This window comes from Apiotrichum porosum (assembly GCF_003942205.1).
Source record: "Apiotrichum porosum strain DSM 27194 chromosome Unknown scaffold_3, whole genome shotgun sequence".
Lineage (NCBI taxonomy): Eukaryota > Fungi > Basidiomycota > Tremellomycetes > Trichosporonales > Trichosporonaceae > Apiotrichum > Apiotrichum porosum.
Window position 1 is genome coordinate 1,613,701 of NW_021167110.1, and position 20,395 is coordinate 1,634,095.

At 55.2% G+C, this 20,395-nt stretch overlaps 9 protein-coding genes across 9 annotated transcripts; 4 read left to right on the plus strand and 5 right to left on the minus strand.

Moving 5' to 3' along the window:
* Positions 1–208: 208 nt before the first annotated feature.
* EHS24_006189 (uncharacterized protein) lies at positions 209–1,413 on the plus strand (the record flags this gene model as incomplete). Its single annotated transcript, XM_028621661.1, has 5 exons — positions 209–231; positions 305–399; positions 437–518; positions 558–648; positions 769–1,413. The coding sequence occupies 5 exons, from the start codon at positions 209–211 to the stop codon at positions 1,411–1,413; spliced, it is 936 nt and encodes a 311-aa protein (XP_028478113.1).
* A 128-nt stretch (positions 1,414–1,541) lies between these two features.
* EHS24_006190 (uncharacterized protein) lies at positions 1,542–2,250 on the minus strand (the record flags this gene model as incomplete). The annotated part of the gene is made up of 3 exons (XM_028621662.1): positions 1,542–1,921; positions 1,994–2,096; positions 2,188–2,250. 3 exons carry the CDS (start codon positions 2,248–2,250, stop codon positions 1,542–1,544), a joined length of 546 nt encoding a protein of 181 aa, XP_028478114.1.
* Positions 2,251–2,507: 257 nt separating this feature from the next.
* EHS24_006191 (uncharacterized protein) lies at positions 2,508–3,850 on the minus strand (the record flags this gene model as incomplete). The annotated part of the gene is made up of 10 exons (XM_028621663.1): positions 2,508–2,569; positions 2,611–2,652; positions 2,699–2,815; positions 2,858–2,942; positions 2,987–3,079; positions 3,116–3,220; positions 3,260–3,378; positions 3,414–3,583; positions 3,647–3,761; positions 3,808–3,850. 10 exons carry the CDS (start codon positions 3,848–3,850, stop codon positions 2,508–2,510), a joined length of 951 nt encoding a protein of 316 aa, XP_028478115.1.
* A 428-nt stretch (positions 3,851–4,278) lies between these two features.
* Positions 4,279–5,473, plus strand: SYB1 (SNAP receptor, synaptobrevin; the record flags this gene model as incomplete). The annotated part of the gene is made up of 6 exons (XM_028621664.1): positions 4,279–4,307; positions 4,880–4,976; positions 5,048–5,156; positions 5,210–5,273; positions 5,328–5,411; positions 5,464–5,473. The coding sequence occupies 6 exons, from the start codon at positions 4,279–4,281 to the stop codon at positions 5,471–5,473; spliced, it is 393 nt and encodes a 130-aa protein (XP_028478116.1).
* Positions 5,474–5,673: 200 nt separating this feature from the next.
* Positions 5,674–7,829, minus strand: GRR1 (SCF ubiquitin ligase complex subunit; the record flags this gene model as incomplete). Its single annotated transcript, XM_028621665.1, has 5 exons — positions 5,674–6,105; positions 6,166–6,455; positions 6,675–7,173; positions 7,214–7,594; positions 7,653–7,829. 5 exons carry the CDS (start codon positions 7,827–7,829, stop codon positions 5,674–5,676), a joined length of 1,779 nt encoding a protein of 592 aa, XP_028478117.1.
* Positions 7,830–8,718: 889 nt separating this feature from the next.
* NEO1 (putative aminophospholipid-translocase) lies at positions 8,719–12,657 on the plus strand (the record flags this gene model as incomplete). Its single annotated transcript, XM_028621666.1, has 16 exons — positions 8,719–8,895; positions 8,944–9,007; positions 9,080–9,235; positions 9,275–9,697; positions 9,736–9,989; positions 10,026–10,147; positions 10,195–10,355; positions 10,397–10,498; positions 10,548–10,651; positions 10,691–11,366; positions 11,411–11,689; positions 11,736–11,942; positions 12,001–12,125; positions 12,164–12,221; positions 12,263–12,466; positions 12,518–12,657. The coding sequence occupies 16 exons, from the start codon at positions 8,719–8,721 to the stop codon at positions 12,655–12,657; spliced, it is 3,252 nt and encodes a 1,083-aa protein (XP_028478118.1).
* A 158-nt stretch (positions 12,658–12,815) lies between these two features.
* TPS1 (Trehalose-6-P synthase/phosphatase complex synthase subunit) lies at positions 12,816–15,202 on the minus strand (the record flags this gene model as incomplete). The annotated part of the gene is made up of 12 exons (XM_028621667.1): positions 12,816–13,017; positions 13,057–13,067; positions 13,103–13,191; positions 13,242–13,282; positions 13,323–13,391; positions 13,431–13,657; positions 13,697–14,015; positions 14,053–14,109; positions 14,165–14,675; positions 14,720–14,822; positions 14,885–14,968; positions 15,017–15,202. 12 exons carry the CDS (start codon positions 15,200–15,202, stop codon positions 12,816–12,818), a joined length of 1,899 nt encoding a protein of 632 aa, XP_028478119.1.
* A 748-nt stretch (positions 15,203–15,950) lies between these two features.
* Positions 15,951–18,501, minus strand: GLG2 (glycogenin glucosyltransferase; the record flags this gene model as incomplete). Its single annotated transcript, XM_028621668.1, has 4 exons — positions 15,951–17,593; positions 17,640–17,803; positions 17,844–18,207; positions 18,249–18,501. 4 exons carry the CDS (start codon positions 18,499–18,501, stop codon positions 15,951–15,953), a joined length of 2,424 nt encoding a protein of 807 aa, XP_028478120.1.
* A 667-nt stretch (positions 18,502–19,168) lies between these two features.
* On the plus strand, positions 19,169–20,161 carry EHS24_006197 (uncharacterized protein; the record flags this gene model as incomplete). The annotated part of the gene is made up of 5 exons (XM_028621669.1): positions 19,169–19,406; positions 19,459–19,559; positions 19,602–19,707; positions 19,747–19,825; positions 19,870–20,161. 5 exons carry the CDS (start codon positions 19,169–19,171, stop codon positions 20,159–20,161), a joined length of 816 nt encoding a protein of 271 aa, XP_028478121.1.
* Between the last annotated feature and the right edge of the window lie 234 nt (positions 20,162–20,395).

Genomic DNA, 20,395 nt, shown 5'->3' on the forward strand with positions numbered 1-20,395 from the left:
GCTAATAACGGGGGAGTTTTGACTCCGTCGAGTCTGATCGCTCGCTGAAATGTGACGCTGATCTCATTTCCTGCTGCCTTCTCTCCGTCCACTTGTTCTTCTTCTCCCTCCTCTACCTCACAGCGTCACATTAAGCATCTCCCTTTCTTGAGGGCAACTCCTCTCTCCCTCACCTTCCATTTGACCTCCCTCCAGCCATCGCTTCATAATGGACTACACGCAGTACAAGGGGTGAGTCACGGGTGTCCACGAGTTGACTCTGACGATCATACTTCCACTGGCCACTGCTGACAACCGCTTCCAGCAAGCCCTTCCAGATCATCTCAAAGATGCAGGTGCGCTACTCTGGCGTACTTGAGGATCTCGACCAGGAGACCCAGACCCTGTGTCTCTCTGAGGGTAAGTAAACGACGACCTGCCGTTCTGACCGGCGCAGTTTACAACCACGGCACCGAGGACCGCCCCTGCCAGCGCGCCCTTCCCGGCTCCAACGTGTCTCTGGGATGGGTTCGTTTCCAGTGAGTTATAGAATGAACGAGCTCATCTGACCCAAACAGCACCAACTCTATCGAGTCGCTCGCCCTTGTGGAGAACTACCAGGCTCCTCGGAACGATGACGCGCTGGTTGACCCCATCCTGGCGTCTGTCGTGAGTACACATTCCTCACTCACTGATGCAAACACCAACGCGCGCCGATTCGGAAGCGCCTGGTCGTTGAACCCCCCTTCAACCCATTTCCAAGTCACTCCTCAGCTGACATGTCCTCAGAGCCAGACGGGTCCTGGACGCCAGGCTCCTCCACCCGCTGGACTTGCCTCTCTCCCCCCCAAGCCTGTCGCCTCTGCTCCCTCCAATGCCCCTACCGACCGCGGCCAGCGCCCCGACTTTGCGGACAGCCGTCGTCGCCAAAAGCCACAGCCGCCCGCTGTCCCCGACGCCGAGTTTGACTTTACCAAGGGCAACGAGGTTTTCCAGAAGGAGCGCGATGCGCACAAGTATGCCGGCGACGTTCCCCAGGCGACTGAGAGCGAGGCTGTCGAGGTCGGCGAGCCCGAGCTCCAGCCGCACCCCAGCGCGATTGCCAAGTCCCCCGTCCTTGACAGGCCTGAGCGCCAGGCGCCCGCTTACAGCAAGTCGAGCTTCTTCGACAACATCAGCAACGACACGTCGCGTGTCAGCCGTGCGGACGAGCGTCACCGCAACTTTGACACCTTTGGCGAGGCTGGAGGACCTGACAACGCTGGTGCTGGTATGCGCACTTATGGTGGCTATGGCCGTGGAGGAGGCTTTGGAGGAGGCCAGCGTGGTGGAGGCCAGCGTGGTGGTGGTGGTGGTGGTGGTGGTGGTGGTGGTGGTAGGGGTCGTCGCGGTGGTTATGGGCAGAGCCAGCAGTATGTGAACAGCAGTCAGTAGCCACAGCAGTCAGTAGTCAAGTGTCAAACAAGCAAAGCAGTTGTGATTCCATGCATGTACGATACACCCGCCAGGCTTCGCCCGGGGGACGGGGGGACGGGGGGACGGGGATGATCATCACTCGACTGTTACAATACAAGGCCGACGCAGTTGTCAATGGTGTTCTGGAGAGCAGGCTGGATGGCAGGGTACGCGCTCCACAAGGCTGACCAGACAAGTGCGCTGACAGCACCGACCGTGGAGCCAGCAACGACCTGCGGGACCGTGTGATAGCCTAGCTCAATACGACTCCAAAGCGTCATGCCTCCGACGAGGCTCAGGGCAGCCCTCTCGACCCAAGCGTTCAACACCATCGGACACAACGGCCAGAGGTAAACAAAGTAAAAGGCGATGGCAGTCGAGTGTGTACTGGGCATCCCGTAAGTCTTCTTTGGCCGCACCGGAGACGGCTTGCTCTCTGATGGAGGGGGTGGGCGAGGTTGACGGATCGTGCGCTTGATTCCTCGTGCTGTGTGCTATCAGACGACGTGATCTCGGTGCCAGCGTTTCAATCTCGAGTACCTCTCCACTTATAACGTACCAATCAGCGTGGACCCAACTGCACCGAGCCCAAAGTACACCGAGTGGGCGCTTCTTGTACAGAGGATAACGAGCGCCGTGGCTGCGGTGACTGTCACATGGGTCTGAAAAGAGTAGTCAGGCTGTGCCCAGCGCCAAAACCTGTATAATAGCAGTCTTGTACTGTATGTATCTTGGTTTGTATCCAAAACTCACCTCGTCTAGCAGCCACAACAGAAACGACGGGTAGTCGGAGGGGCCATGTTTGAATATGCCCATGGCGTGGTGCTGTATGGTGGAATGGAAAAGAGACGAGGCGGCAAGGCTACGACCCGCCCCAAGTTGTTGACTTGTGGAACTTCAGCGGCGTGATGTCATCGCCCAGTGCAAGCGAGCCGTCCACGCAGAATGGCTTCGACGCCATCCGGCGCCGTTCTGCCGGCGATCAGCGAATATTGCTGCAGCAAGCTCCACACTCGCTCATGCAACGATGCATACAGTCTTAATATTATTACACAGTAATGCCGCTTCCCCTCCTAGTCTACCGTCTTGGCAGGAATAAAGAATGTCAAAACTCCTCCGCCCTCGTTGACCTCGCCTTCGTCGTTAGCTCCAACCCCCCTAACGTTCGAGACCCACCAATATACACGTATGCAATCACACAATGGCCCTCACATATACCTGTCTGTTAGTCCACGGGCCAGTGCACCACATAATGGTGACGTACACGCAATGGCTATGCCTCCGACGTAATGGCTAGCGAGAAACTTTTGAAACCCTCTGATGGATACAGTCGTGCTGAACATGTGCTCTGGTGAGGGCGGGTCGGTTTCTGCGCCGTCATCTATGAACGAGTTAGCCCAACCCAGTTGGTTACATGTCTCACCTGTTGCTGTCGGGATGCTTAGATTGTTCCAGGTCGTTGTCATCGATAGGTTGTTAGATTTCACACGGAGTTCCATTGTCCCTTGCTGGGTGAGGCAATCAGAGAGTGAGGACACATTTCGAGACCCACATGGTTGGCTGAGATAGTCACGTCCTCGGACATGTGGCCCAAACGAGAAACAATGGTCTTAAGCTCGGCGAGGTTGGGAAGAACGAGATGAAGCTGTCGTCAGGACTGCATGACTTTCCATGTACGTACATCGGGTGGAGGGCATAGAGGTTCGGTGAGCTCACTTTGCCGCCTGGACGTGATAATGTGTACGGCGACTTCGTGCGTGATATGCATTGCGTGGCCGCCGGCGCTCTTTTCGTTAGGGTGCTATTCTTCTGCATTGGTTCTCACCTGGCCCTTGATGTCAAACGCCCAGATGGCACGGTTGTCACGTTTGTTGAGCTTGAGCATGACGTCTGATTCTGTCAAGGAGGCTGCGTTATGCCGTCCACCGTCGCCACCGGATCCACCTTTGGGTCAGCGCTGACACTTGGTTAGACCCTACTGGAGCTGTCTGCGCTTTTAAGCACCCTAAGGAGAGCGTCGAGGTTGATCTCGAGCCATATTTCATTGTTGGCATTGGATTCTATGCGAAAGTGGTCGAACAGCGTGGGCTGGGGAGTGAGAACGTGTTCGACAAGGGAAGGTGTAATGCGGCGTACCACTTTGACCTGCCTGCAAAGTCCGGTTAGCCAATGGCACGATATATACAGCACAAGCCACAGTAACGTAACTCACGACCACACCTGGACACCGTCTCGTCCTTCATTACCAGGGATGATAAAGTGGACCTTTTCTGGACTCAGGCGCACGACGCACACCTTGGCGAGGGCGGCGAGTGACCGAATGATTTCTTGTCGTTGTGAGCTCTTAACCCCTTGACTGCAAGAAACCCTCACTGTGCAGTAGACCGACGTTTGTTATCCTTGTTCTGAAGCGCATGTTGGCAGCGCCAGAGACCAAGGTGGTGGTGGCAGTGGTGGTGAACAGGAGAGGGTCACGGTTCAAAGCAGAACATGAGGTGACGAAGCTGGCTCGGTACCTGAAACCAAACAACGACGGCGACGGGTTCGCGGCGTTTAATGCCTGTGGCGGCAACCACTGCTGTTCGACTGTTCCTTTGTCCTGTATGCGACGTTGGCAAACTGCTGACCACAGTACAACCTATACCCCGTACCCCATTGCTCTCTGGATCTCTGGACAGTCGCGAAGTTGTCTCTTGCCTCATTGACGCAAACTACGTGTGCAACAAACAGCAGGGCTGTGAATGATAGATTCACAGCGAGAGAGGCTGTCGACCTGGCCGGAGGTGTATGGAAAATGACACGCGTTTAAACACATGTACCATGTACCTCGTCTGCCAATCTCCTATGGCTGCTGGCTGGCATGGCTGGGATGCGTATATGCACGTATGCACATGTGTAGCAACGTACAGCAACCTCGCTGCGCGCTGTGCAGGGTGGCGCATTGGCCAGTGGCGTAGTCGCGACGGCGGTGACGGTATGACGACTGGCGCGCGGGCGAGCGCCCCCCACGTGAGCGGGGACAAAACGTACGTTGTACACCCAGGGGGTGCTCAATTACAGTTTGCCACCCACCGGTCACCGGCTGCAGGTTTGGTTCCGTCGCGTCCCCCTCCGCGTCGTGTCACACACACGCACACACACACACGCTCGTGTGCTGCACCGACTGGCCCTGCACAGCTTCCTCCGCTCCCCCCGACCCTCTCCATTGCTTCTCCATCAACACCGTCGGTCATCTACTACTCGTCGAGGCCCCCCTCTTTACAACCACCTTCCTCCTACCTCAAACAAACAAATTACTCTGACCGCATTCTCCTCTACATCCTTGTGACACTTCCCCACAGACATCCCTAACAACCACCATCATGTGGGTACTACGTAGTCTGCAGCCTGTTCACAGTTCACATGGACCCGGTCGTGTCTCTTCTAGCAGCTAACCATCCTCCAGGTCGTCCGAGCCGTATGACCCCTACATCCCCGCGGGCTCCAGCTCCGGTGCCGGCGGTTCTTCGTCGGGTGCGCAGGGTGGAGCGCAGAACCAGAAGGTGAGAGAGACACAGAAGAGGGAGGGACCTTCGATTCCGGCAGTGTCGGTCAATATTAACAATGTGCACAGATTGCAGACATTCAGGCCCAGATCGACTCGACCGTCGACATTATGCACCAGAACATTACCAAGGTCGCCGAACGCGGCGAGCGTCTCGATGCGCTCCAGGACAAGACTGGTACGTGTTTGGGCGGGGTCCCCAATTAGCGCAAGAGGCTCACGTTTCTTCAGACAACCTTGCCGTGTCGGCCCAGGGCTTCCGCCGTGGTGCTAGCCGCGTCAGGAAGCAGATGTGGTACGTTGGATTGCAGCTCGCGATGTCTGCACCATTCCTAACGCGTTATTTCAGGTGGAAGGACATGAAGATGCGTGTCGTCATCGTGGTCGGCGTCTGCATCCTGATTGTCATCATTGTGGTGCCCATCGTCAAGGCGTGAGTGACAAGCGTACATTATTCCTATGACAAAGGCTAACATGCTATCTAGGGTCAAGTAACCACCTTTTTTAGAACGGATGTCGTAACCCTCTTTTGTTCAAGCTTTTCCGCTTTGATATGTATTCTGCAGCTTTATCAGGACATGTCCCGCATCAGAGTATCCACCACTAACATGTGTAAACGTAAAACTTCATAGAACACAACGGAAAGGTAACACGGGTTGTTTTTGGCTACGGCTACAACAAGAAAAAGATTGGTGTCACACAAGACGGGTCGATTCGGAACGAGTAGGTCGTCCGCGAGTTGAGCCCGTGTTATCAGGATGAGATGCTGCCTCGGACAGCGAGAGGAATGACAAGTCGGGGTTTAATGGCGCGCCACCAGCAGAACGAGGCTCTGAAGCTCCAGCTTCGCTGGATTGGTTGCCAGCAACGTCGACAACCGAGTCGAGAGCCCTGGACGACGACTGCTCCCAGCCTGGGGTCGCTGCTTGGAAGGTCACGGCCAACTCATCCAGACCTCCACGGTAGGCGACAGGTGCCGAGGATGATGTAGATGACTCGGATCCGCGGCGCGTCGAGGAGCCTTCAGATGCAGACTCGGTCATCTGCGAGTTCAAGTAGCTGCGCAAGGCAGCCACACCTTGGCCCGAATAGACGCAGAACGTTTCGCGCTGGTGTAAGTTAAAACTCTGAGAGGTGTCAGTCAGGGGTTGTTGTCCATGCGCCATGTTGGCAGCATGTTCACTCACGTCGGGCGGCTCGCGGGAAAACTGTTGCAACTCGGCTGTCCTGAATACGCTGATGCCCGTGACACTCAGATGCGTCAAAAGAGGCAGCCTGTTGAGCAGAAAGGCGACAGTCTTGACCGACACTTTGTCACAGTACGACAGATGAAGGCGTTCCATCGTTGAATAGCGTTCAGCGAGCGCCTGGATGCCTTTATCCGTAATATTGGTAACCTTGACGAGGCCAACACGACGGAGCTTGGGGAGGTTGGACGCCAGAGCGACAACGCTCACGTCGGTCAACAACGAGCAGTCTGCAGAGATTAGTGCTTGGGAGGACGCAACTTCAACAATGTCAACTCACTGGCCAGATCGATGTAACGCAGTCTTGTGCAAGTTTGCGCAAGTCTCGTTATCGCAGTGTCTGTAAGGCTGTTTACGAGTCAGAACAGAACAACATGTCACACGTGTTGCGCACCTCGAGACATGTCCCAAATGGAGGTGGTGAAGATGTTTCCCCAGTTTCGTGATACTTTCAACCGTCGCATCCGTAAGCTTGACACATTTGGTGAGGGTAATGGAGCGCAATTGGCGGGCGTTGTCGATGAGATTGTCAACAGCCTGGTCGTTAAGACCTTTGCAGCTGTTAAAATCTACTACGCGCAGGTGATCAAACGAGGTGGTAACAGGACGAACTAACGCCATGTCAAGGTTGGGTGGGCGAGGGCATTGACGAGCCATGGCCTTGGGGCGAGGCGTACCAGTGAGGTACCAGGGATAAGCGCCGACTGCTTTGAGCACCTGGGTCTCGTTAAGCCACGCAAACGAGAACAAGTGCGGGATGGCGGAAATGAGTTCGTTGTCAGGCATGCGCAAATCCCGAAGGGCCCTCAAGTTGAAGAAAATTGCCGTGGTGGTGTCGTTTGACAGCTGGGGCATCCGTGCCAGGGCGAACTCCATGAGCAGCGGGCAGCCCCTTGTCAAGGCCACGATTGAACGATCCGTTAGGGACTTGCAATCGTCAAGCTTGATCTGGAGCTGTTAAACATCTCTCCCATAACATGTCACTCACCCTGCGTAAGCCTTGTAGCTTTGAGGCGACGGCCAATATCCCCTCGTCGGTAATCTTGGGGCACTGGCACAAGCTTAGGCCTTGTAGCGGCGGGCAGTTGTTGATGATGACGTGCAAAACTGCGTCGTCCACAGCTTCCACGCCGCTCAAATCAATTGCAACGAGTTCGTGCAACTTGCCAAACACATTCTTGAGAGACCGGGACGTAAGATTGACCGCGGAAGGTATAGTGAGGCGTTCAAGGTTTCGACAAATGGAAACATGGGCAAAGAGCTCGTCGGTAAGGTGGTTTGAAAACCCATTGAGCACGAGGCGCCGCACGATCGTCGAGTAGGGAAGGAGGGTCTTGGTCATGGACAACACACGAGCAAAAGCCGCAAACTGTGTAATTGAAGAGAGCAAAGGCCTTTGCCAAACCAGTGGAAAGGCGGTTAAGCACCAGGACTTCGAGACCAACATGGCCGACACCAGGTCGCGGCTGTCCGGCAAATGTTGAAAGATCTAAATGTGTCAGGCGTGGGACAATACGGAAGTCCTCACGTGGATAAGCAGCTCGGTTGGGAGAGACTGAATTGGGCTTGGTCCACTGAGAGTGACCACCTCGTCCTTGGCCCATGACCTTAGCTCGTTCGACTCCCAGTCTTCCTTGTGGGGCAGCTCCACATTGCTAATGCTCGAGGAAGATGTAGATGATAAACTGTCAGACCTGCGTCGGAGTGGGTTTGTAAGCTGGATAGGGTGCAGCGGAGTTGAAGACTGGGAGCTGTTATACACCGAGCTGTCGTCCAAACGGTTGACCCAACTGCGAGTGCGCAAGTTGGAGTGAGAGTCGAGGTCCGGTGTGTTCTGACGATCCATCTCTCCTGCTGGCCACCTCTTCAGACTGAATCCCTCAAAAGTACTATAGCATCAGCAACCTCGGCACCGCCGGAGCTGTACCGTACCTCTTGCAGTTATCAAGGACGGAAACAACAGTGTTGAGGCGGCGCTGTTGCGGTACGGAGCCAGTGGGTTGTGCTGCCAGGAGATGGTAGCTACGGCGCACGGGAGAACGAGATGATAGGAGGGCGAGAGGACGGAAGGCAGGAAAAGGGGGATAAACTGGAAAGAGGACGTGGGTGGACGCTACGCTGGTGATGGGGGATTGTAAGCAACAACGAACGCTTGTTCCACAGTATAGCCGCAGGTGACAGCGTGGGTGGGGTGACGTCACGTGATCTCTTCCGGTGACGCGTATTGCAGCGGTGTCTCGATTGTCTCGACGGGGTGCGCCCAACGTCTCACCCCTTGCCACCACTACATTAACCCTTCCTCTACGCGACTGTCGAACGTCGAGCAGGCTAGAAGGCTAGACTTCACCTGGACCCGGGTCTGTGGAGACGACATCTCTCACGGCACCCGTTCTCGCTCTCTCAATGCACTCGCAACAGACGGATCCGACAACCGGCGACTATCCCTTGACGACGTTCTCTCGATCCCAAAGGAGCCCCAGTTCCCCATCGCCCATGTCTCTCCTGGACCAGGACGAGGCCGCAGCTTCATCCCAAGCCCCAAGCCGGAAAGGGATGGCCAGTGATGGCCGTTCATTTTTATTCGGTCGCAACCCCAGCCAGCGAGAGGATATGGAAGGCGAGGAAAGCGAAGCCCTCCTCGGACAGCCCGAAGGTGTTCCCGACGAACTTGTGAGTGGCAATGAGAAATCATTCCCAGAGCTGAATGCACCACGCTAGCAGATTGTGAACAAGATCACTGAATCTACTGGCGGTTCTCGGGTGATACCGATCCCCTCGACTGGTCAGTCAACTATTCAATGAATGACCTTGGCAATGAATGCCAAACGAAACGCGTTACTGATGTGGTGCACAGGCTGGCGCTCGTCCTTCCCGCCCAACCTCATCCGCAACCAAAAGTACAGCGTCATCTCATTCCTTCCCATCGTGTTCTACGAGCAGTTCAAGTTCTTTTTCAATTTCTACTTTCTGGTCGTTGCCCTCAGTCAATTTATACCAGCGCTGAAGATCGGTATGTGCCGTTGGCTTGGTGGATCATCTGACCGAGCAGGCTACATTGTCACATATGTGGCCCCTCTCGCATTTGTTTTGGCGGTGACAATGGGCAAGGAAGCATATGACGACTTCAGTCGTTACCAGCGTGACCAGGAGGCAAATTCCACTCGGTATTTGGTTCTGCTTCCCCATGCCGATTCCACAGGGCCAGCAATGGCCCAGGAGGCCGACCTGCCTCGCCCGCAAACTCGTTCTACTCCGTCTTCTTCTATCAAAGTCGGCGATATGGTCTTGCTGGAGAAGAACCAACGTGTTCCTGCGGACATGGTATTGTTGACCACGAGCGAGGAGGAAGGCACCTGCTTCATTCGAACCGACCAGCTGGATGGTGAAACGGACTGGAAGCTCAAGGTTGCAGTCGGTTCAACTCAGGCGATGGGTGAGAAGGGTGTGGGCGGCGCGGAAGGTAGTCTTTGCGGTACGTGTGCGTATTGTGAGCGTTGCTGATGTGTCCAGCCGACCCACCTATCAAGGACATTCATACATTCTACGGCGTTTTGACCTTGCGTTCAACCGAACCTGGCCCAATCGAGAGGAATTCCATACCTCTATCCGTCGAGAATGTGCTTTGGGCCAACACGGTTCTTGCTGCTGGATCAGCAGTAGGACTGGTCGTGTACACGGGCAAGGACACCAGAGCTGTGCTCAATACTAGCGAGCCGGAGACGAAGATGGGCACGCTTGAAATGGAGGTTAACAAGATGGCTAAGGTATGGGTTATCGGGGTGATTGATCTAATGCGCTAGATTCTCGCTGCGGTCACATTTGCGCTCTCATTTTTCCTGGTTGCTCTCAATGGATTCAGAGGGCAATGGTATATCTACGTCTTTCGATTCCTCATCCTCTTCTCTTCTATTATCCCTATCAGGTGAGAAGATTGTGATATTATTTGGTTGAATGAGACTAATACACCAGTTTGCGAGTCAACCTGGACATGGCCAAGACATTCTACTCGCGTCAAATTCAGAATGACTCTGAGATTCCAGAGACGATTGTGCGCACGAGCACATTGCCCGAGGAGCTTGGCCGAGTCGAGTATCTTCTTACCGACAAAACGGGAACATTGACGCGTAACGGTGGGTTTCCTCGTCGTAGTGCCCATGCTGATGGTTCTCAGAGATGGAGCTTAAGAAGCTCCACATGGGAACTGTCGTCTTCACGTGGGACTCGATGGATGAGGTCACACATCTTCTGACTCAGAGTTTTGGAGAAGGGACTCGTGAGTCCTTTTGTGGTAGCCGCAGCAATAGACTAAGCCTCATCCTCAGATCGCAGACAAAATTCTCTCGGACCAGGCGCGATACCTCGTGGAAGGCGTGACATTGCAACCCGGGTCAAGGACGCTGTTCTGGCGTTGGCTACGTGCCACAACGTATGTTCTTGTTGACTACTATATTCTGACGAATGCCAGGTTACTCCTGTTGCCAACGATGATGGCACCGTCACCTACCAAGCGTCATCACCCGATGAGGTGGCCATCGTTCAGTGGACGGAGTCAGTTGGTCTGACCCTCGTTCATCGCGATCGTACCAGCATGACTATTCGCTCCCGAACCAATCAAACCTTGGAGTTCGATATTCTCACCATCTTCCCGTTCACCTCCGAGTCAAAGCGCATGGGTATTATCGTTCGCGAGAGGGCAACAGGGACCATGATGTTTGTTCAAAAGGGCGCCGACGTCGTCATGTCTGGAATTGTCCAGAAGAACGACTGGCTAGACGAGGAGTGCGGCAATATGGCAAGAGAGGGCTTGCGAACGCTCGTTGTTGGCCGCAAGAAACTCTCGGATGAGGCGTACCAAGACTTTGATCGTCGATACCGCAACGCTCAACTCCTTGCTGGAGACGAGAGGGTTGATGCCATCCAGACTGTCATCAGCGAGTGCCTTGAAACCGACCTGGAGCTCCTGGCCCTCACGGGAGTGGAGGATAAACTCCAAGACGACGTCAAGTCCACTCTCGAGTTGATGCGAAACGCCGGACTCAAGATCTGGATGTTGACAGGAGACAAGATCGAAACCGCCACCAATATCGCCGTGTCAAGTAAACTGGTGTCTCGCAATCAATACATCCACCAGGTCGCAAAGTGTAAGAGGACAGACCGTGACAAGTGGGAGATCTGACGATGGCAGTGAAAACGTCTGACCAAGTGCGGGACATGCTCGACTTTGTGCAGGCTAAACTCGACTGCTGTCTCGTCATCGACGGCGAGTCCCTTCAGCTCTGTCTGGACCGTTTCCGCACCGAGTTTGTTATTTTGGCAACTCGACTTCCTGCTGTCGTTGCTTGCCGTTGTTCGCCTACCCAAAAGGCCGACGTCGCAAAGCTCATCCGCCAGTATAGCAAGAAAACGGTCTGCTGTATCGGCGACGGCGGTAACGACGTTAGCATGATTCAAGCGGCTGATGTTGGTGGGTGAAAGATTCTGATGCGTTGTACCATCCTGACACCCTCCAGGCATCGGTATTGTGGGCAAAGAAGGCAAGCAGGCGTCCCTTGCTGCCGACTTTTCGATCAATCAATTCTCGTACCTCACCAAGCTCCTTCTGTGGCACGGCCGAAACTCATACAAGCGTTCTGCCAAGCTTTCACAGTTTGTCATTCATCGTGGCTTGATCATTTCGGTCATTCAAGCGGTCTTCAGCTCGATATTCTTCTTTGCGCGTAAGTTGCCGCCAAGCCCGACGTCATTCTCACCTCTCAGCAATTGCTCTGTATCAAGGATGGCTTCAAGTGGGGTACGCGACAGTGTATACGATGGCCCCTGTTTTCTCACTTGTTCTTGACCGCGACGTCAGCGAGGAGCTGGCTTTGCTCTACCCCGAGCTGTACAAGGAGCTCACCAAGGTATGTGTGCTTGTTGGGAGCTTTACTAACCTCACCAGGGTCGCTCGCTCAGCTACAAGACCTTCTTCACCTGGCTTACCATTAGCGTTTACCAAGGTGAGTGCTACCAACAGAGTTTGGCAACTGACCTTGTGTAGGTGGCATCATTATGCTGCTGTCCTTGCTTCTTTTCGAGTCAGAATTCCGCCATATTGTTGCAATCTCCTTCACTGCGCTTGTCACCAACGAATTGATCATGGTCGCATTGGAGATCACCACTTGGCACGTCTACATGGTTCTCAGTGAGCTGGGTACGGCGGTCGTATACTTCGGCTCCATGGCTGTGCTCCCGGCATACTTCGGTGAGAATTTAGTAGCTTGCTCGCCGTTGAAATGCCTGACTTTCCTCTCAGACCTCCACTTTGTCCTGTCAAAAACCTTCGTCTACAAGGTGGCCATTATTGTGGCCATCTCTAGCTTTCCCCTATACGTGATCAAGGCATTGCACCAGCGATTCAATCCCGCAGCATATGCCAAGGTCTCTGGGGTCTAGATAGACATAGCTTCGCGACATTCCCAATCACAATCATGTATTTCATCCGGTCAACATGGATGCACCTGCAGATGACTTGCATATCTCAGTTGAGCTAAAGTGTGGACTTCAATGTTTGTGCCCTCACGTCTGTGTGATTATTCCGACACGAGGCCACTTTACGACCGCGGAGCTTCAATTGGAGTGGGCGGCATCGAGTTACCCACGGTAAAGCGCCGCTTCATGCTCGCTTTGGAGCTTGTGCGACTAAGACTAGAACCGGACTTGCGTCGGCCACCCAGTAGGGGACCAGCTGGGGGCCGACCGGTCGAGCGGTTGAGCTCATTGAGGAATGACAGTCCCCACGACTGTGCCGTGAAGCTTCATGTTAGTGATGTCTGCCAATACCGAGAAACATACTTGGAGACATACTGCCGTCAGCACTGGCCAAGTCATAGTCACTCACAGCAAACAGTTTTGTCCAGTTTTGTGCCCTTGTCTCAGGACTGAGAGTCAAGGCAGTGTGGATCGCACTGGCCGTGGAGTCAACATCCCCTGGGATGAACGTCAGCTGGAGCATTGGTAGGTTCAGCATTGCCACTTACAAGGGTTGATGATAAGGGACCCAGCGAGACTTTGAGAGGCGCTGGTAGTCAGTTAGCCGAGTCGGGTAGATCGAGACATACCCAGCAAACTCGGACAGAATCATGGACCCGTGCTTCTCAGCTTGCGTCGAAATGTACTCGTATGCGACCCTGGTCATGTCAGTACGACACAGATTCGCTTGAACTCACAGGTTCATACCGTCCCGAGTAGAGGTGACAAGACAAACGTCCGCAAGGGCGTACATGGCCGTCAATTCCTCAACTGGGACCGAGCGGTGCATAAAGATGATTGGTGACCAGGTTGGCGTGCTGAATTGACCGTTGATGCGGCCGACAAGCTCGTTGACACATGACCGCAGGTTCATGTACTCTTCAACATCCTGGCGCGATGGGATAGCCAATTGAATCAGTACGACCTGTAAAAGGTCAGCCAAATGTATTCGTGTGAGTGTTACCTTTCCAATCCATTCGGGGTGTTGAGTGAGGAAAACTTCAAGGGCATGGAGCTTTTGAGGAATTCCTTTGATGTAGTCAAGCCGGTCAACACCGATTATAACCCTACACTCATCGAAACGGCGCTCCAGTTGACTGAGCCGCTTCTGCACGGTGGAGTTCTTGAGGCCCTCGACAAACTGCCAAGGGTCGATACCAATGGGGAACGTCCCCACCTGAGCGTAGCGACCTTCAAACTCGATGCCGTTCGGCTGAGTCTCCAGCCCGAGGATTCGAGTGCAGGACGACAGGAAGTGGCGAGCGTAGTCGTAAGTGTGGAAGCTTACCGTCAGCGTTCAGTGGAAGAGTGTCAACGTACCCAATAAGGTCGCACTGCAGAACACCCAAAAGAATCTCGCGGCGGACAGGCAGAATCCTGCAATGTCAATTGACCAAAATATGGCGGCGCTTCGCTTGGGCTGGTAGCTCACCTGTAGATCTCGCTGGAAGGGAAAGGCGTGTGAAGAAAGAACCCAATGCGAATGTTGCCCTTGCCGCGTTGCCGAGCACGAATTTCTTGTTTCTGGAAGGCGCTTATTCCTGGCAAGACTCCGCGTCCACCGCCAGTGGTTGTGACTTCGCCACCGTCTTCCTCTACATCCTCCAGCATCTCCACACCCTCGTCCAGACCGTGAACCACGCCCTTTTGCATACCCACATTCTGGACAACGGCATCATCGACACCGTCCTTCACACGGCCCATTTCACGGCGTGTCATCTCACCCTGGGCGGACTCCCCAGAGATTATGGAGCGGAGGAGCATGGGCAAGAGCATCAGGTGGTAGTCTTGGACCCACACGACGTCCCCAGTGCGAACGAAGTCCGCAACCACGTCGGCAAAGCGAATGTTCGCCTCACGATATGCAAGCCAATGCGAAGCGTCAAAGTTCATCTCTCCCGGGTGATAGTGGAACAAGGGCCAGAGGATGGAGTTTGAGAAGCCTGAGCGAGTCAACATCTGGGCATATGCCATCACCAAACCGTACCATTGTAGTGTCGGTCGGCCACATCATCAGGGAGGTAGACAGGCAGACACTGGTACTCTTCCAACAGACGTTGGTTGACGTATTCTCGGTCCTGAAGAGGGATCTGGGAACCGTCAGCATCATGATGGGAAGAGCCGGTGGGTTATTAAGCACACCAATACGCACGTCCTTTCCTGGCCAGCCGATCCATGTGAATGACATGGTCTTCTTGCAACCAGACAATGCGGAGACAAGGCCACCAGACGACATCTACCAGTGATTAGCATCAACTGCACATGGTTGCCATCATATACTGACTTTGAAGGTATATTCGCCGTTGTCATCTTTGCTGATCGTCACGGGCAAGCGGTTCGAGACAACGATGAGACGAGGCTCCTTATCGTCGGGCTTTGGCAGGGGTTCTGAAGGCGGCATGATGGGCGAGAGGGATGGTGAAGAATCGTGGTTGGCGGGGTACGCGCTCGTTGAGTCAATCGGGCTCATGGTGGGAATCTCAAAGCTGAATGAGGTTCTCAGGACAAACAGAGGGCGAGAAGCAGCGTTGCAAGCTTTAAGAACCGACGACGTGGGGGGCGCGGGAACGACGGTGGTCCGAATGTGACGTCAGGCTGAGAGCACGTTCCTGCTACAAAGACACTGGTGACTGGAGAGAGCTGGCGCTGGTGAGTGTCGAGAATCGGCAAGCGGGGAAAGAGGTGTGGAGAGCGGGGGGATTTGCCTGCTGTGCCTACGGATGGGCAGGGGGGGGGGGGGGGCAAGGGAGTAGTAGTATGATGCGGTGTGCAAGAATGTGGTGGACCCGTGGTGCCGTGTTGGGGGCGGAGGAGTGATTGAAGACGACAAGCGGACGAATGGTCAAAACGAGCGAGGGAGAGCGTCGTCGGGCTGTTTGGGGTGCGTGGGTTTAGAGCAGTGACGACAAGAGTGGAGCATGGCCCAAGAGCCAGCAGAGAGCCCGCCCCCACATGCGGCCGCAAAGCATCCAAGCAGCGAGCGGGTCATCTATCTCAGGCCTCAGGCACTCGTTGTGCCCCACCGGTGTCGCCCTTTTCCCCCGGCCCCTCCGGCCCGAAAACGCTCGACGTCACCGCATTTCGTCCGCCCAACTCCGACAGATCGCCACAGATCCCACAGATCCATAGACAAACACGGCATAGTCAATCCACCACATTGGCGCTCTTCAAACAATCTACGACCTCAAACAGTACGCTTTTTGCATTCTTCCACTACACTACGCAGCAGGCTCCGTATCCGCCGTTTTGACAAACCGATTCAGCATCAACTGCGAGTTCTTCTTTACCGCGTTCAGATCGGTTCTGGGATCCCACGTGCGCCCCCCAGAAGGCGTTGGGCGTGGCGCTGTGGACGTGGTGGGCCACTGGTAGTTCGTCGGGGCAGGAGTCGCTTTGGGTTTCCGGCCCGAACCGTCAGAGTGGCGGCTTGCAGGCGTAAACTGCGATATCGGCAACTGCCTCTTGACAGGTGGAAGCGCCTTTGCATCGAGAGTGGGGCTTGTCCCAGGTGACGACTCTGGTGACGCTTGCACCTTGGCGTCCGCCATGGACGGCCGCTCTGTCTGGGCTTGTTTGTCTCGATAGAGGATGTTGGACGGGTACCTGTATTGCGGCTCTTCACCTTCGTCGTCGCCATCACTTCCGTCCGAGCTCGAGTCGCCCCGCGCGGTATGGTGTGCGGCAAGGTTGACGGACGACCGGTGCGGGCTCGGTGGGACTGTCTGCAGCCCCGAATTCGAACGGCGTTCAATACCGATTCCAAGGACAGTTAGACGCTTGGCGTAGCGGTCAATGGAAGCGACATTATCCCACGCGTTGGTGTACGACGCCATCGCCTCCACAAAGTTAGCAGGTTCTGCACGCGGGGCTGGCTTCGCGGCGGGAGGTGGCTGGTTTGTTGACGTGTTGATCTGCAGCGACGTCTGCCTGGGGGCTCGGGCGGCAAGGACAGGTTCCTTGGGCTTGGGGAATATACGTCCAGGAGGCGGGCGACGAGTGGAGGCCTCCCATGGGAAAACGGGCTTGACGTTGTCTTGCTTTGGAGTGGTACCAGTGAACTCCTTGTACCAGTCATTCGAAAGGACGTTTCGAGGAATGGAAGGGTACGCTGGGGTGGACGGTTCGGGATGCGTTTGAAAGTATGTGGCATGTGCGCTGACCGGTTGATCCCAAGCCGGGGAGTAGTGGGTGTCTATAGCCACGGCCATCTCGGGGCGGCTGTACTTTGGAGGAGCCTGGTGTGACGCATCCCACGCATCGTGTTGAGCAATCTCCTTGGGAGGCTCCTCGTGATGCTCGTGAGTCTGGTGGTGATGCTCGTGAGGCTGGTGGTGATGCTCATGAGGCTGGTGGTGATGCTCGTGAGACTGGTAGTGATGCTCGTGAGGCTGGTGGTGATGCTCAGGCTGCCGTTGAGCTGGTTGGGCAAACACCGGTTGGAGGTATGGAGGGTATTCCTGATTGTCACCGTGCGAGACGGGTTGATGGTGGACATCGGACAAGTGGGTGGGATGCGACCCCTCATGCTCGTTCGGCCCGGTGGTTGCAGGAACAGAATTGAACCACGGATGGAACGGCTTGGGTGTCTCTTTGGGTACAGGCTTAGGACGGATTAGATCGACACGGCCGTCGAGGGGAAGGGAGGTATACTGGCCTGGCCGGAGGGTCGCCATGCCCTGCTCAACGGCGGACTTGAGTACCCCAAGGTCAAGGCGGTCGTTGGGCTGATCGACGGTTGACTGGTTCCAAACAGCCTGATGCTCGGGCACAGAGAATCGCTTGGCAAGGTTTGGCGCGTGAACGGCCGTTGGGCGAACGTGTCGATCATAGATTGCGTACCAGCGATCAACAAGGGCACCATCTACGCGGATTAGTCCACTGGTGACAACACGGCGCAGAGTACTTACAGTCAAATGACGAGCCGTTGGATGACGCCGAGGATCCAGCGGGACGGTGCGCGAGCGTACTCCAGGGTTTTGTAGCACCGATGAAGTGAACGAGATTGATCTTGTTGGCGTAATGCTTATACGCAGGTGCATACTGGTATGCAGCGCTGGGGGTGACGTTATACCTGTGCCGTTGTTAGTAGTCGTCGCAAGCGCATGTCTCACGTGAATGGCAGGCGATGCCACGCTCCACCGCGGCCCTCGTCTGAAAAGTACTGGTTGAGCAGACCTTGGTCGGCACCATCAAAGCTGCCGTTGCCGCTGCCGTCGGTAGAATTGTTGCGTAGAGTTTCACGGATGTCATCGAAATCAGTCGGTCCTGGCCGAATAACCATCACGCCCGAATTGAAGCAATCTGGCCATCCGACATCAGGACATGCAGAGAAGTGATGAGGCGCCGTCGCATCGAACAGGTGGTCGAGAGGACGTAACGGAAGAGTATCAGCATCAAGGTAGAGAATAGTCGAGAACAGCGATCCAAGACGAAAAATGTGAAGCTTGGTCAAGGCCAAGGTCAAGTCTGGTCGTCCTGTGGGGTTAGATATAAAACACGGACCAGAGGGCACGTACCCATGAGGTCCAAACCGTCCTGCCCGCTGTCTCCCGAAGCGATGGGTTCGACCCCAATAACGAGGTCGTAGCCAGCATTGCGAAGAGCACCGATAGCGTGTGCGTCCACTGTTTCTGGGGTAACAAGACAGACAAGCTTGAAGTCTCTGGGCGCAGGATGCAGCTCCTGGAGTGAATGGAGTAGCACGAGGGCGCCTGGGAGGTACGACGGAGCGGTTAACAGTGTGACCACTGCGTTTGGGAGCCCAGCCATTGCGAACCACCTGCAGAGCTGCAGAGTGTCTCTGCGAGATGTCAATTGGGAGTAAGTCCGATGCGATTCTGTGGCATGTCAGCCATTTGTTGCGGAAGAACCGGGCCGGGGGGTAAAGGGGTCTCACGTTGTTCTGTCTGAACGCACTGCTTTGAAGGACAACGGGAGGAGAGAGAACAGAGTGCTGAGCGACCCAATTGACAAAGTGCAGGAGGCTGCACGCAGGGCGAAGGGGCGAGTGATTGACAGTGCGGATCGTGCGAGTCGTACACAGCAGGAAGACAAAAAAAAGGAGCGAAGATACCAGCGTTGGGGGGAGACTGTTGGGGGGAGAGGGAGTCGGGACGCCTCGTCGCTGTCTGGCGGCGGCGCAAACACACACACACACACCACACGGTGGTACGGTGGGCTTCGGCACTGGCGCACTGGAACGACGATTTCCAGGCACGCACACAGACAACCGCCCGCCCCGCCATATGACGACAGACGACGGAATGAACCAACCCATCCCCCCAAACAAACAACCGGCCCGTTTTGGGCCCCACATTTGTCATTTGTGTGGTCCTCCCCCTTTACCCGTGGCAAACGGCTCTTCCTTATGACACCGACGACGACGACGACGACGACGACGACGACCACACCACGCAACCGTCCAGTCCCACCCACAATGTCCGACCCCAACACCCTTTCCACAGCAGACTTTGAGCTGGAGGATGGCCCAGACACTCCCCTTACAGGAGGAGGCACAACGGCCGCTCCTTTTCGCTCCCCTTACCGCTTACCAGCCAGCGAGCAGCTCCGCGGCGTCGCCAACCGTATCATCTTCAGCCGCTATTACATTCTCTTTTATTTCGTCATGATGAGTCTCAGTCTGACAACTGTCGTGCTCAGCCTGATTGCTACAAGTGAGACGCAACATCTGAACCTTGCAGCTGCCTCCTAACTAACACAAACCAGGCCAGCACCAGTGCCCACCCTTTGCCTGGAACGTACTCGAGGTTATCATCAACATTCTCATGGTCGCCGAGGTGTCGACGAGGTGGATTGCCTACGGCAAGGTACAGTTGCGTCAAGGAAGGACAGAGCTCATGTCGCTATAGAAATATCCAATGACTCTCCTCAACATTGTCGACTTGCTTCTCGTCCTCTTTTGCGTCGTAACCCTCCTCCTCGTTTTTGTGAATCCATGCGGCGAGGGCACGCACAGTGAGTTCTGCCACCGTATGCCACTGCTGACCTGTGTAGATGAAGAACTTTTGGATACTATCCTACTGGTCATTCGCAACGCCGTCCAGTTCTTGCGCCTAGGCAACATTCTCAGGCGGTGCGTTTCAAGCCGTGTGGACAGTTGCTAAGCTGACCCTCCAGCTCGGGCCACTCCATTTTGAAGCCTCCCAAGCCGATGGACCTCACTCAAGCCCGTGCTGCATCAATTGCTCTCGAGATGGACCTGGACCTCGACGATGAAGAGGCTGTTGCTGAGAGAACTCTTACCAGCGGCCGTGTCCGCGGCGGGTTATACCAACCGATCTACGCGGACGAACCACGAACCCATTCCCCATCTCCCTCCGCCCTGACGGCAACATCCAACGTTGCGTACAATGCAGGGAGGGAAGAACTTGGAGAGGAAGATCAGGAGATGTGGGACCGCTTCCACTAGACATTTCTCAGTACAGTTGCAAAATACATGCACGCTTTTGAAGTACACTTCGACTTGTTTGTGTCAGTCGGCCATGGCCGGGGCGGCGGGGGTGAGAGCGGTGGTGGGTTCCTGAGATTGACCGAAGTGGAGGTTGTGGGTTTGAATTTTGCCGGCGCGCCTTGGCTTTCCAATTTCGTCATCGCCCAATCTGTTGTCTCGTCGTACACCCCGCCACCGAATGAGCAGTCGACT